This window comes from Heterodontus francisci, chromosome 20 (assembly GCF_036365525.1).
Source record: "Heterodontus francisci isolate sHetFra1 chromosome 20, sHetFra1.hap1, whole genome shotgun sequence".
NCBI classification, from domain to species: domain Eukaryota; kingdom Metazoa; phylum Chordata; class Chondrichthyes; order Heterodontiformes; family Heterodontidae; genus Heterodontus; species Heterodontus francisci.
Genome location: NC_090390.1, coordinates 75,669,000 through 75,685,233, shown reverse-complemented (window position 1 = coordinate 75,685,233; position 16,234 = coordinate 75,669,000). Strand labels below are relative to the sequence as shown.

Below are 16,234 nucleotides of genomic sequence, written 5' to 3'. Positions count from 1 at the left end.
GTAATAGGCTAGAAGACAGGAGAGATTAATTGACAAAGGGGTTAGTGGGGCAGAGCTAAAGGGAGTATTAATGGGACAAGTAAATGTTTCTAGAGGAGGTGTGAATGATGAACAGCTGCTGTCCATAAGCAAAAACAAGGGAAAAATGAGATTAAAACTGAAACCTGCAAAGATGGGGGCAGAGGTTATGGTCTGAAATTGTTAAACTCAGAAGTTGTAAGGTGCCTAATTGAAAGATGAGGTGCTGTTCCTCAAACTTACATTGAACGTCATTGGAACTCTGCAGGAGGCCGAGGATAGAGAGGTCAGTGTGAGAGCAAGGTGGAGAATTTAAAATGATAGGCAACCGGAAGCTTGAAGTCATGCTTGCAAACCTAATGGTGTCCCGCAAACCGGTCACCCAATCTGTTTGGTCTCCCCGATGTAGAGTGGGCTGCATTGTGAGCAGTGAATACTGTACACTAAATTGAGAGAAGTACATGTAAATTGCTGTTTCACCTGGAAGCAGTATTTGGATCCTTGAACAGTGATGAGAGAGGAGTTAAAAGGACATGTGTTGCATCTCCTGTATTTGCATGGGAAGGTGCTGTAGGAAGGGGAGAGGGTATTGGGGGTGATTGAGAAGTGGACCAGGGTGTTGTGGAGATCCTTTTGCAATGCTGAAAGGTGAGGGAGGGGAAGATGTGTTTGGTGGTGGCATCATGCTGGAGGTGGCAGAAATGAGAGAGGATGATCTGTTGAATACAGATGGAGGCTGGTGGGGTGGAAGGTGAGGACAAGGGGAACCCTATCATGGTTCTGGGAGGGAGAGGAAGGAGTGAGCGTAGAAGTGCAGGAAATGGATGGACACAGTCAAGGGCCCTGTCAACCATGATGGGGGGAGGAAAAAGAGAGTCATATCAGAAGTGCTGGTACGGAAGATAGCATCAGAATAGATGCAACGGATCTGGAGAAACGGAGAATGGATTGGAGTCCTTAGAGGAAGCAGGGTGTGAGGAAGTTGAGGTAGCGAGGGAGTCAGTGGGCTTATAGTGAATATTGGTTGATGGCCTATCCCCAGAAATGGAGACCGAGAAGTCGAGGAAGGGAAGGGAAGGGAAACGTTAGAGTTGGACCACATGAAGGTGAGAGAAGGGTGGAAATTGGAAGCAAATGTTGATGAAAGTGTCTAATGCAGGGTGAGAACAGGAAACAGCACTGTTAGTCAACAATGTACCGTAAAAAGAGGTGAGGGAGGGGACCCGAGTAGGACTGGAACAAAGAATGTTCCAGATATCCCATAAAAAGGCAGACATGGCTAGGACCCATATAGATATCCATCACAACACCTTTTGTTTGGAGGAAGTGAGTGGAGTTAAAGAAGAAGTTGTTCAGTGTGAGAGCAAGTTCTGCTTTGCAGAACACCTCCGTTCAGTCTGCAGGCATGACCCTAAGCTTCCAGTTGCTTGTCATTTTAATTCTCCGCTTGTTCTCATGCTGAGCTCTCTGTCCTCAGCCTCCTGCAGTGTTCCAATGAAGCTCAATGCGTGCTTGAGGAACAGCGCCTCATTTTTCAATTAGGCACCTTACAGTCTTCCAGACTCAACATTGAGTTCAACAATTTCAGACCATAATCTCAGCCCCTATTTTGTTTCCTTTTTCTTTGCAGGTTTCCGTTTTAGTCCCATTTTTCCCTTGTTTTTGCTTTTGGATGAGAGATGTTAATCATTCTGCCATTCACACCTCCTCGATACACATGTTTTGTATCTTGTACTTGTACCATTACCACTCCCTTTGGCCCTGCACCACCAACTCTTTTGTCGTTAAATCTCTCCTGTCTTTCATCCTATCATAGACCTTCCCTTTTGTTCTTCTTTGCACACTCCCCCCTTTCACTTGCTTAAAGCCTATTACTTTTCTAACTTTTCCCAGCTGTGACAGCTGTCCTACAGATCCCAAGCATCTTCCCACACTGAAGGTTGAAGGCAGGTGAGACTGGATTCATTTCCAATTGACCAATTCAAGAAAACTCTGAAGTTAGGAGATTAAGTGTGAATCCCATCCTTTCATGATACCTTGGCCCATGCTCCAATGCATAGTTTCACCAATCCATGTATTGGTTCCTCATTATTTTATCCAGTTCCACAGAACTGTATAAAGTGGAGGGGAGAGTGAGAGGCTAACTAAACGTAAACGTCAAGGATTGTTGTCGTTCCTTAGCTATGCAAGTTAAGGGCTGATGTTGTGACCGAGGCAGGAGTAATGCACTGCCAGTTCAGTCCCATTACTCCCCAGGTTACAGCATATTATTAAAGTTTCCTACCTACCAGAAATTAGCTAAATTAAGCACTTTATTAACCCCCAGAATAAAACAAACCAAACCAAGTATCTTTAAACAGCAGCAAATTAACAATTTAGTAATAAACTAAATCTTAAACAATACTGAGATAAATCTATGTCTGAAAAGACTTTATAACTTAAAATTCCTCCTATCCCTCATGCGCACACACATACATTAAAAACCAATGGTTAACCAGTTCTAAAATAATGTTTTAAATTAGAGCTGTTGTTAGCAATAATAAAGCAACTGGGTTGTAAGTCTTGGTGGGTTACGTTCCCAGTTCAGTGAGGTATCCCAGAGACGAATAGTTAGATGGCACTCGAAGTCTCCAGGCGAGTTTGATGAGCAGTATGTAGTGGAGAGGCATTCAGGGTACTTCGGCTGCAGTAGGCATCATGTTGTACTCCTTGTTGAAAGGTCTACAACAGGTCAATTTAGATTTCTGAATTAGCAGTCTATCAGTAGAAACTTTACTGAGTTGGATGGGAATAGAGGGATACGGTCCCCGGAAGTGCAGAAGGTTTTAGTTTAAGCAGGCATCAAGATCGGCGCAGGCTTGGAGGGCTGAATGGCCTGTTCCTGTGCTGCACTGTTCTTTGTTCTTTGAGTTTCTAGAGCTCCCAGAAACACAAAAGGCAACAGAAAGTCACTCCTGAGGTAGAGACATCTTAGAGACTGGAAGTAAAAAAGGAATGTGCTACCTCCAATAATGCCAATTTATCTTTCCTGGGTCTTCACTTTTTTAGGCGAGAGAGACAAATCCTTCCTTCCTTCAAAGAGCATACTTCGCTGGTCTGCCAGTTCAAACTGATTCTAGCCAGTCTTTACACACAGTCAAACTGATACAGTATGGCCTGTGATCTCTCTTTCTTTCTTGCTATTGCTTAGGAAACAGACTTGCAGCTCTCACACTCTTGCCAGAGAATATAAAAACTGCTCTCAGTCTTAAAGGCACACAGACCCCTTTTAGTTTTTTGAACAAAAAAACTTCCAAAATTGACAAAATTGTGCTCCCAGCAGGGCACCTTGCCTGCTGAGAGCATAGTGGTAAATTGCTGGCTTGTTCCCCACAATTTTCTGGTCATTAGACACAGTCTGTGATTTTCTGTTATTGGCTCCTGGGTCGGGGTTTGAGGCTCTTTTTTTTTTTTTGGGAGTGCACATTTTTAGAATTGACTCTCTAGCACTAGTAACTACTTGCTTTATTCATTTGGAATGAACAATATCACGTTTTGTATTCTGGTAGGTCAGAAAATATTTTTAAGCTCTCAAATTTGATAAATCTGAAATATGTTCTTCTCCCCCCTGAGAAATGCAATGAAGCCCTTTGTGGTTTGTGTTGTACAGTGTTAATGATTTGCTGAGAATACAAGAGCAGCTGACTAAAGATAGAGATGAACTGCTCAAAGAGGTCGTCGCCCTACGTGATAAAGTTACAGAAATGGCAGCCAATGAGCAAGAGTATGAGCATCTTAAAGACGAGGCTGATCAGAACATGGCGCAGGTTGGTAATCTCCTATTCCCAATCCTTTTCTCTTGAAGATGATGACTGTTCATGTGCGAGCCTAGACTCAATGTCAGCAGGTTATTCAACAATTTATATCTTCACAAAATTTATTTGGAAGTCTTGATCACCCAATTATTAAATTGTTTAATAAGGCATCCACTTGGGGAGAGGAGAGTTAGTTATACAGTTAGATCTGTACAAATGGACACTTCCCAAGAAATGGACACCTGCAAAAAAAAAAAATTTACTCTTATTGACAGTCTCAAATAACTTATATTGTAATAGATACAAGCGCACCTTGAAATCTCAGACACTCGCAAATGTTACATTTCTGATAGCCTTCAATGCACCAAGTCTCTTTGCAATTGAAATAAACAGGAGATGTGGGTAAGTGCGAGGTGGCACCGCATGAAAGAAATGCTTTTGTGTCATGAAGATTTCTTTACTCAACATCTGTCATGGCAGTGCAATTGCTGTATTTCTAGGATTGAATGCTGGCACAGGGATAGAGGGGTTTCTCTACGGCTATAGATGCCAAAGCTGGGAACTGTAGCAGAATCACTGGTACTCCCGCAAAATGGGACATGAGTCTCCAGGGTGCTGCATCTAGATTATTTATGTGGTGAAATCGCATTACATTTCCCTCCGTAGTGTGCCCCTCCTCCACTCAATGATGCTAACCAACGAGTGCTGCAGAGAGCCGCAACCATGTGGAGTGCAGTCGGGAGGGGGTTGAAAAGTTGGGAATTATGGATGTTGACATTCAGGAGGGGGTCTGATATATGGGGGTCTCATCATTCGGGGGAGGCTCTGAAATTGGGGGTGGGAAGCAGTAGAGACTGGGGAATAGGGGTTTGGAGGGAGAGATGGGGTCTCTCGAGAGATGGAGACTGGGGAATGGGATATTGGGAAGTGAAGGAGAAAGGGAAAAGAAGGGGACTGGAGAAAGAGAAGAGGACTGCGAGTCAGGAGATTGGGACTCAAAGGAGGCAGTTATGCATGAGGGTCGACACCATGATTTTCTGCAGAGCCAGGAGCAAAGACATGGAGCAGCACCGAGAGAGAGGAGCAGTTTGTAATCTGGTTGAACCAAGAGGGAAGGGCGGAGGAAGGATCTTAAACTGAGGGCTATTAGACTGTGGGATCCTTCACCACATGTGTATTGAGATAGAGACGAATATTTAATATAAAAGGTGGAATATAAAAGGAAAAAGGGGTTTACAGGAACTTTCAGTTGTGCTGTAATTTCTCGATTTCCCCTCTTCATCTGTTCATGGGTGGCATCCTGACTCTTGGATGTTTTTGCTCAGCAGTGCAGGCTGCAAACGTGGCAGATCCCAGAATCGGGACACCCCTTCATGAATGGAATATCAGCCCAGGAGGCAATGAACTGGGAAACTCAACGGTTGAAAGTAGAACTGAAACTACATCCTGCTGGCAGGGTTCCAGAATTTGGCACAATCCCAAGAAAGAGCAAAACAAAGAAGGAATATCGCAGGAGATAGGGCTAATCCTGTGCACATCCACTTACTGTACATATGACCATTTTGAAAATAAGGACACTTGGGGACACCTGATGCAAGTCCCTTAGGTGACTCTGTTTTACACGTTTCACTGAATGTCAAAAGGAAGAGAGCAGATTAACAGGGAGAATCAGATTGTTTCTGTATGTGTCAAACTGTTTATACCAGTCAGGGCCACGCAGAGAGATACAGAGTTGACAAAGGCAGAAAATGTGTGAGCCGTAGAGATACAAATGAATTGAAGACACAAAGAAAAACAATGGAGACAAAAGAATGAGAATGGGAGATGAGTAAAAGCAACTCCCTAGAGGCTTTTTTTAAAACTTTGTTCTGACTAATGTTACAGAAGGTCAATCAGGTTTTTAAAAAAGTCAATAATTAGCCTAAATATCAGTACTCCTTTTGAAAATTAGACATTTGTAGAGACTTTTTTTTTCTATTTCTGTAACTTTTAAAATTTGTTATTTTCAACAGTGAGTGATGTGATCAAAGGAATTGGCGAGTTGGAGAAACTGACCCTGCGAGTCAGTGAAATTAACTTCAGTATTTGGCCAATGCACTTTAATGCTCGTATCCGGTTAATACAGGAGAGAAAAAAGTCATAATTTTTAACTAGTTTGTACAAAAATGTGTACTGAGGATAGGAGTCTTCCTCTATTCTTCTTCTTCTTTGGCCTCCTTACCTCGAGAGACAATGGGTAAGCGCCTGGAGGTGGTCAGTGGTGTGTGGAGCAGCACCTGGAGTGGCTATAAAGGCCAATTCTAGAGTGACAGGCTCTTCCACAGGTGCTGAAGAAAAATTTGTTTGTCGGGGCTGTTGCACAGTTGGCTCTCCCCTTGCGCCTCTGTCTTTTTTCCTGCCAACTGCTACATCTCTTCGACTCGCCACACTTTAGCCCCGCCTTTATGGCTGCCCGCCAGCTCTGGCGAACGCTGGCAACTGACTCCCACGACTTGTGATCAATGTCACAGGACTTCATGTCGCGTTTGCAGACGTCTTTAAAGCGGAGACATGGACGGCCGGTGGGTCTGATACCAGTGGCGAGCTCGCTGTACAATGTGTCTTTGGGGATCCTGCCATCTTCCATGCGGCTCACATGGCCAAGCCATCTCGAGCGCTGCTGACTCAGTAGTGTGTATAAGCTGGGGATGTTGGCCACCTCGAGGACTTCTGTGTTGGAGATACGGTCCTGCCACCTGATGCCAAGTATTCTCCGGAGGCAGCGAAGATGGAATGAATTGAGACGCCGCTCTTGGCTGACATACGTTGTACAGGCCTCGTTGCCGTAGAGCAAGGTACTGAGGACACAGGCTTGATACACTCGGACTTTTGTGTTCCGTGTCTGTGCGCCATTTTCCCACACTCTCTTGGCCAGTCTGGACATAGCAGTGGAAGCCTTTCATGCGCTTGTTGATTTCTGCATCGAGAGACAGGTTACTGGTGATAGTTGAGCCTAGGTAGGTGAACTCTTGAACCACTTCCAGAGCGTGGTCGCCAATATTGATGGATGGAGCATTTCTGACGTCCTGCCCCATGATGTTCGTTTTCTTGAGGCTGATGGTTAGGCCAAATTCATTGCAAGCAGCCGCAAACCTGTCGATGAGACTCTGCAGGCACCCTTCAGTGTTGCATGTTAAAGCAGCATTGTCAGCAAAGAGTAGTTTCCTGATGAGGACTTTCTGTAGTTTGGTCTTTGCTCTTAGACGGGCAAGGTTGAACAACCTGCCACCTGATCTTGTGTGGAGGAAAGTTCCTTCTTCTGAAGACTTGAACGCATGAGAGAGCAGCAGGGAGAAGATCCCAAACAGTGTAGGTTCGAGAACACAGCCCTGTTTCACACCACTCAGGATAGGAAAGGGGTCTGATGAGGCGCCGCTATGCTGAATTGTGCCTATCATGGTGTCATGGAATGAGGTGATGATACGTAGTAGCTTTGGGCATCCAATCTTTTCTAGTATTCTGAAGAGACCACATCTGCTGACGAGGTCAAAGGCTTTGAGATCAATCCAAGCAACGTAGAGGGGCATCTGTTGTTCCCGGCATTTCTCCTGTCGCTGTCGAAGGGAGAACAGCATGTCAATGGTGGATCTCTCTGCTCGAAAGCCATACTGTGCCTCAGGGTAGACACGCTCAGCCAGCTTCTGGAGCCTGTTTAATGCAACTCGAGCAAAGACTTTCCCCACTATGCTGAGCAGGGAGATTCCAGGTAGTTGTTGTAGTAGTCACCGCGGTCACCCTTGTTCTTAAAGAGGGTGATGATATTGACATCGCGCATGTCCTGTGGTACTGCTCCCTCGTCCCAGCACAGGCAAAGCAGTTCGTAGAGTGCTGAAAGTATAGCAGGCTTAGCACTCTTGATTTCAGGGGTAATGCCGTCCTTCCCAAGGGCTTTTCCTCGGGCTAGAGAATCAATGGCATCACTGAGTTCCGATTTTGTTGGCTGTACGTCCCGCTCATCCATGACTGGCAGAGACTGGGCTGCATTGAGGGCGGTCTCATTGACAACATTTTCCCTGGAGTACAGTTCTAGGTAGTGCTCCACCCAGCGGTCCATTTGCTTGTGTTGGTCAGTGATTGTGTCCCCTGGTTTAGATTTGAGGGGGGCAATCTTCATGATTGACTCAAAAGCCCTCAATGCCATCATACATTCCTCTGATGTTTCCAGTGTCAGAGGCTAGCTGAATATGACTGCACAGGTGTTGCCAGTAGTCATTTGCGCAGCGCCTGGCTGTTCTTTGTGCAGTGCTTCTGGCTGCTTTAAATGCTACGGACTTTTGTGTCAGAAAGCGATCAGGAACTGGGGAAAGAACCTGCGATAGTGCAAGAGGGAAATCTTGCATTCGTAGTCTTTACAGGAATAAAAGTGCAAGTATAGGCCATAGCTTGAGTAGATTGGAGAATGAAATAAAGACCACAGAACAATCTCGCAACAGAACTAGAGGCAGAAGTCTTCATGAATGTGAAGTTTTGGTGGCTACCAATAAAGATGAATGAATAAGAGGCAGATCAAAGGGTATTAATGTTAGTTGGAGAAAGTTTGGATTTATTCTGAGGTATCCGATAAGGGTCAACCAGCTTTATCACATAGGTAGATTAGTACTAAAAAAACCTTGTAGCTGGGAGTTATGAGGCTAAAGTGAGGCTAAGGGTTTTAAAGAGCGACAGGGTGATACAGATGTTAGAGTGGATTCTCCCATGGCTGGAAAAGTAATCTTTAAAATCCTTTTAGCTATTTTGGCCACATACTCATGGATGTGTAGGTCAATCAACATATAAGCCGCATTTCTGCAAGGCGATACTGTTTGGAGAGAAGTGTTTCTGAAACTACCCAAAGAAGCAGCAGATGCAGAAAGAAAACTGGAAACTAAACAAAAGTGTCTATGACTTGAATGATGCCTGCAAGGCATGGTATTTTTCAATGAGCTCTCTTTTCCTGAAATGGGTCGTGTTCTACTGAAACCAGATCCCGCAATGTTTTATTAGTATCATGCATGAGCATGTTGATGATATGGGGTGGTGCTGCCAAATTTAAGAAATGTATTATTAATAAGATTAGTACTCTGGCAGCCAAAACACTGGATCGTGTGGAGGCAGTAGATTATGGAATTTTATTTGTCAAGTATTTTAAGTGAGATTCTGAACAATGGGTGTACTGAATGTTATGCAGATAAATCGACCCTTGTAGGGTAATATACACTCTCCAAAAAGTGTGAGTAAGAAAAGGTGACGGATTGACCTTCCTGGCTTGATACAAATGTCGGAGATAAAGGAAAACTCTAAAATTAAACGCTTTCATGCAAACAATCAATTGTTGGATTGTTTTACAAAAACCAGTGCATGTACAAATAAATTGTTAGGGGTCCTAGAGGAGGGGCATCTTGCAAGGTAATACTTTGTACATAATATGGAGGTCTTTTTGATTTAATTTGTTTTGAAATTTATTTACTCTAATTTTAATTAGAGAGAGGGAGAATGGAATCTGTTAATTGGATATTAATTGTATTTAATTGTATGTCAGTGCTGGGCATTTACTGGAGATTCACTTATGCTCCTATAAATAGGAACAGACTGAAACTGTGGTTTTTGGGTTAGGAGGCGCATGTTTGTTTTGTGTATCTCTAAATAAATGCTTATAAAGCGTGTAAAGATTGGCTCATGTTCACTCCTTCACCACATGGTCTTTTGGATTGTAACAGACGATGCCCAAAGAGTTGGAACCTCTCACTGCTTTGACAATCCAGAAACTAAGATATCGCAACCTTGCTGATAGGACTGCCATGTCTGATTACAGAGGCTCTGGTCTAGGGGCTGATATCAATTTGTACTTTAATAATCTTAGTCATCTTAGAGATTGCATTTGCTTGAAATTGAAAGACATTTTAGAGCATGTTGAGTGCAACTGTAAAATAAAAATATTCTTAATGTGCTGAACTCTAACTTGCAGTCTACCAGCAGCCCTTTGAAACACTGGAGTACAATGAATTCATTAAAAATAAATTAATGAGGATTCTAAAATCTTAATAGAAAAATATTCATAGAGTGGCATATTTTAATGGAAAAGTAAAGAAAAAATCTTCACTTCGAAAAGACGTTTTGCACGAAGGTGTCTGCAATTCTTGTGGCATCAGTTATTATGTTAGCAATATAGACTGAAATACTATGTGATTTTTAAAAGCAATTCTTTAGCCTTAATTGCGCATGTTTTCCTCCGAGCTCTAATGCATGTTCCTTTGCCCTTTATTCTACACCAATTTTTTGACTGTAGCTTCAGCATGACATACAGATGCGAGAGAATGAGATTTCCCGCGAGATGCGGCGGAAGGAGAAACTGTCGAAAGAACTGACACGCTTAAAGGGAGAACTGGAAGATAGTCAAGCTGAGATGAAATTACTGATCATACAACAGCAGAAGACCAAAGATGACTATCAGAAATTGGATCTGCAGCTCAAGGAACAAAAGGTAACCAGGACACAATCTCCCAGCAATACTGCAACCTTCGAACCAACTAATCAAAAATACAGAGGATGTGAATGGGGGATATTTGTTTTGACTGTGCTTTTGGCATAGGTGCAGTTTCTTCATGGGCAGAGAGCCAACTCTAGCAGTCCAGTACAATTGGAAAATGCTCTGCTAGTGAAACCATCTGGAACGGATAGTCTCTCATTAGTAATTGTGGGCATTGGCTCTACTCTAAATACAGCTGGTGTAAAAATTGCGAACTAGGTAAACTTTTGAAATTCACTATGCTGCTATTCACATAACTGATTGGGAAGAGCTGCATTTTCAGTGACTAAAACCTACACTGGCATGGGAGATTGATGACCAGTAATTCATGCAGGTCTTTGATTACATGTAAATGGAGCTCTTCCTTCCAACTTTGCAAACATAGAATTATAGAACGTTTAAGGCACAGAAGGAGGCTACTTGGCCCATCATGTCTGTGCCGGCTGAAAAACGATCCACGTATTCGAATCCCACCTTCCAGCATTTGGTCCGTAGCCCTGCAGCTCACTGCAATTGAGGTGCATATCCAGACTCCTTTTGAATGAGTTGAGGTTCTCTGCCTCCACTACCCTTTCAGGCTTTGAGTTCCAGACCATCACCCTTTGGGTGAAAAAGTTTTTCCTCATCTCCCTTCTAGTTTTTCTACCAGCCACTTTAAATCTATGCCCCCTCGTCACTGACCTCTCTGCTAAGGTGAATAGACCCTTCACCTCCACTCTATCCAGGGCCCCTCAAAATTTTGTACATTTCAATCAGATCTCCCCTCAGCCTTCTCTAATTCCAAGGAGGACAACCCCAGCCTATCCAATTTTTCCTCATAGCTGCATTTTCCAGTCCTGGTAACATCTTCATAAGTCTCCTCTGTACCCACTCTAGTGCAATTACATTCATTCTGTAATGAGGTGACCAGAACTGTACACAGTACTCAAGTTGTGGCCTAACCAATGAGTTATACAATTCCAGCATAACGTCCCTGCTGTTATATTCTTTCCCTCAGCTAATAAAGGAAAGGATTCCATCTGCCTTCTTAACCACCTTATTGACCTGTCCTGCTACTTTCAGGGATCTGTGGACATTCACTCCAAGGTCCCTTACTCCCTCTACAGTTCTCTGTATTTTCCCCTTAATCGTGTATTCCTTTGCCTTGTTTAACCTCCCCAAATGTATCACCTCATACTTCTCCAAGTCAAATTCTATTTGCCACTTTTCTGCCCATCTGACCAGACCATCAGTATCTTCCTACAGCTATCCTCCTCGCTATCTACCACACGGCCAATCTTTGTGTCGTCCGCAAACTTCTTGATCATGCTCCCTACATTTACATTCAAATCGTTTAATATATACCACAAAAAGCAGGGGACCTAGTACTGAGCCCTGCGGAACGCCACTGGAAATAGCCCTCCAGTTGCTAAAACAACCGGCAATAATTACCCTTTGTTTCCCGCCACTGAGCCAATTTTGTATCCACTTTGCTGCATTTCCCTGGATCCCATGGGATTTTATTTTTTTTACCAATCTGCCATGTGGGACCTTGTCAAAAGCCTTGCTAAAATCCATGTAGACCACATCAACTGCACTACCCTCATCTATCTTCCTTGTTACTACTTCAAAAAATTCAATCAAGTTGGTCACCAAGATCTTCCCTTAACAAATCCATGCTGTCCTCTCATTAGAATAACTCGTCCACACTCACTGTCTGATGAGGAATGGCCACTTGGATAAAGCACCGGAGGGCTGAATTTAGGCGATTCGCACCCTTTGCTTAGTAGCACTCTTGCCAATGGGTCAAAAGATCACTGGTTCAAGTTACACTAGAGAGAACCGAGCACATAATCTAGTTGGTTAAACAAGATCTTCCCTTAACAAATCTATGCTGACTATCCTTGATAGTCAGTTTATCCTGTCTCTCAGAATAGATTCCAATAATTTGCCCACTACTGAGGCTAGACTGACTGGCCTGTAATTATTCAGTCTATCCTTCTCTCCCTTTTTAAACAGAGGTACAATGTTAGCAATTCTCCAATCCTCTGGCACCACACCTGTATCCAGTGAGGACTGGAAAATGATGGTCAGACCCTCTGCTGTTTCCTCTCTTGCTTCTTTTACCAGCTTAGGATACATTTCATCTGGCCCTGGTAATTTATCAACTTTCAAGGATGCTAATCCCATTAATACTTCCTCTCCCTATGTTTATCACATTCAATACTTTACACTCCTCTTCCTTAACTACAATATCTGAATCATCCCCCTTTTTTTGTGAAGACAGACGCAAAGTATTCATGAAGAACCGTACCAATATCTTCTGCTCCTACACATAGGTGATCTTTTTGATATTTTATGGGCCCTACTCTCTCCTTAGTTATCCTCTTACTCTTAATGTATTGATTAAACATCTTTGTGTTCACCTTGATTTTGCTTTCCAATATTCTTTCATGCCCTCTCTTTGCTTTCCTAATTTCCTTTTTGATTTCACCCCTCCACTTCCTATTCTTTTCTCGGCTTTCTGTAATATTGAGTTCTCGGTGTCGGACATAACCTTTCCTTTTCTACCTGTAGGCTCCTTGACATCCATGGGGCGCTAGATCTGGCTGTCTCAACCTTTTTCTTTGTGGGAACATGTTTACCCTGAACTCCTTGAATCTCCCCTTTGAATGTCTCCCACTGTTCTGACACTGATTTACCTTCAAGTAGCTGTTTCCAGTGCACTTTCGCTAAATCACTCCTCAGTTTAGTAAAATTGGCCTTGCCCCAATTGAGAACGCTAACTCCCGTTCTATCTTCGTCCCTTACTATGATTATGTTAGTACTGATCATAATTCAGTCAGTTTTATTAAAATGCTCTGCCACTGCCACTGCTGCCACCTGCCCATCTTCGTTTCCTAAAACTAAGTCTAAAACTGTGCCCTCTCTTGTTGGACTTGCTACATACTGGGCAAAAAAGTTCTCCTGAATGTACCTCAAGAATTCTGCGCTCTCAATTTCTTTCACACTAAAACTATCCCAGTTAAGACTGGGGTAATTAAAACCCCCAACTATTACTGCCCTATCGTTCTTGCACTTCCGAGATTTGCCTACATGTCTGCTCTTCCATCTCCCTCTGACTGTTTGGGGGTCTCTAGTACACTCCCAGCAGTGTGATTGCCCCTTTTTTGTTCCTTAGCTCAATCCATATGGCCTCATTTGATGAGCCTTCCAACATATCATCCCTCCTCACAGCTGTAATAGTTTCCTTGACCAAAACTGTCACTCTCCCTCCTTTCCTATCCCCCTCCCTATCACATCTGAAAACTCTGCAACCAGGAACATTGAGCTGCCATTCCTGTCCCTCCTTAAGCCATGTTTCAGCAATAGCTATGATATGATACTGCCACGTATCTATCTGTGCCCTCAGCTCATCTGCTTTATTTGCTATACTCCTTGCATTGAAATAGATAACCTTGAGCACTGCTAAACTCTTTTTTTTTTAAAATTTATTTTTTAGCCCTTGTTTCCTCTCATCCATTAATTTTTTTGCCTTCCATTTTAATTTCTGATTTTTGTACCAGCTGAGTCTATCCTCAGGTCCCCATCCCCCTGACAAACTAGTTTAAACCTTCCTGAATAGCACTAGCAAAACATCCCGCAAGGAACTCAGTCCTGGCTCTGTTCAGGTGCAATCCGTCGAGCCTGTACTGGTCCGATTTCCCCCAGAGCCAGTCCCAATGTCCCAGGAATCTGAAGCCCTCCCTCCTGCACCATCTTTCCAGCCAAGCATTCATCTGTCTTATTCTTCTATTTCCGTACTCACTTGCGTGTGGCACTGGGAGTAATTCGGAGATTACTACTTTTGAGGTCCTGCTTGCCAATTTCTTACCTAGCTCCCTAAATTCTGACTGCAGGACCACATCCCTGTTTCTACCTATGTCGTTGGTTCCGCTGTGGACCACGACTGCTGGCTGTTCATCCTCTCCCTTCAGGATGCTCTGCAATGATGCAAGGGGGCAACAGATGTATAGCTCCTTAGTTACATCATTGTACAGTTCTCTTTCCTCTGACTCTCCTCCCCAGCCTTCACTTTCTGTCTCATCACTGCCTTTGTAGCTGTGATATTTACCAATTTTCAGTACTTTGTTTCCTCTCTCCTTTACTTTTGAGAAAAAGGTCATGGAGGCAAAGCTATCCCAACAACAATAAGGCAAGTAAAAATACTTTATTCAGTATTAGGCTGATTCTTTTTATAAAAGGCTTTCATTTGTTGATAGACTGTAAGCAACTTCCAACCAAAAAAGGTAAAAACATCTCATTTAAAAAATTTTTTGTTTTTTTTGTGATTGTTGAGCTCTGCGAGGTGAAGGGTTTAATTTCTGTTTCAGGTGGAAGTATCAGCATTGAGTACTCCCAGGTTAGATACCAGAAAGTGAGTTGCAGGGTGTAATTCATTTTACTCTGCCCCAACAATGTGCCTAAATTTATTCTTAGAAAGGTGTTTTCCGCCGCACCCCTATGGCATTTGCAATTTCCACTGTAAGGCATGTAGGAGCACAATTTCAGATAATGTTAGAGCACAGAATATAGAAAAAGGGCATCTGGCCATCAAGTCTGTGCTGGAATTGGAATGAAATTGGCAACTTTGGGTCAGTTTAGGGAAGTTTTGTGCTGTGCACCCATGCACAGTAGGAGGAGAGGGTTAGCCACATTTCACATAGGATCTTTACAACTAAGAAACAGAAGAGACTTTCATTCTACTGGCCTTTATTGGATTTGAGCCTAGGCCCTAAAAACAAATGGCCAGCATCCAACCCACTTCAACACCCAGTTGTCTTTGGAATCTCTTTTAAAATCCATTGTGCACAGAATGTCAATTCTATGTGACAGAGATAATTACTTTTTTAAAAGCAAAATACTGCGGATGCTGGAAATCTGAAATAAAAACAAGAACTGCTGGAACCACTCAGCAGGTCTGGCAGCATCTGTGAAAAGAGAAGCAGAGTTAACGTTTGGGGTCAGTGACCCTTCTTCGGAACTGACAAATATTAGAAAAGTCACAGGTTATAAGCAAGTGAGGTGGGGGTGGGGCAAGAGATAACAAAGGAGAAGGTGTAGATTGGACCAGGCCACATAGCTGACCAAAAGGTCATGGAGCAACATTAACATATTGTTTGCCTTTGCTCCATGACCTTTTGGCCAGCTATGTGGCCTGGTCCAATCTACACCTTCTCCTTTGTTATCTCTTGCCCCATCCCCACCTCACTTGCTTATAACCTGTGACTTTTCTAATATTTGTCAGTTCCGAAGAAGGGTCACTGACCCCAAAAGTTAACTCTGCTTCTCTTTTCACAGATGCTGCCAGACCTGATAATTACTTTTTTGTTTTAATTGTTCTTTTCCATTCATAGATTTTGAATGAAAGAGCTTCAAAAGATTTGGAACTACTTCACCACAAGGTTGTAAAGCTCCAGCAGGAGAATGAGCAGCAAACTGTAATCACTGAGCAACTGACTCATGAAAACCAACAGAAGACGACAGATCTTAAAGTAGGTACTATTTTCTCTCCCTTTACTTAAGTAGATAAAGTAAACCCTATCATACATCATAGAATAATACAGCACTGAAGGAGGCCATTGGCTCATTGTACCTGTGCTGGTTCTCTGAAAGATCCATTACATCTCTGAAACATCATTCATTAAGCATGCAATCTGTATCCTTATGGCCTGGCGTATACCTCACTCTAACGTTACCATCAAGCCAGTTGACAAACCCTGGCTCAATGAGGATTGTAGAAGAGCATGCCAGGAGCACACCAGGCGTTAGTGAAAATGAGGTTCCAACCTGATGAAGCAATAACATAGGACTATATAAATGCGAAACAACAGAAGCAGCATGCTATAAGCAGTGCTAA

General features: G+C 43.1%; 1 protein-coding gene across 2 annotated transcripts in view; it reads left to right on the top strand.

Annotated features, from left to right (window-relative positions):
- The window catches only part of cfap58 (cilia and flagella associated protein 58), a 224,973-nt gene that overhangs the window by 25,265 nt on the left and 183,474 nt on the right, over positions 1-16,234 (top strand). For both annotated transcript variants that reach the window (XM_068053026.1, XM_068053027.1), the window contains exons 4-6: positions 3,668-3,824; positions 10,117-10,311; positions 15,732-15,869. In XM_068053026.1, the coding sequence (XP_067909127.1) occupies positions 3,668-3,824; positions 10,117-10,311; positions 15,732-15,869 (490 nt within the window). The remainder of the gene's footprint in view (positions 1-3,667; positions 3,825-10,116; positions 10,312-15,731; positions 15,870-16,234) is intronic.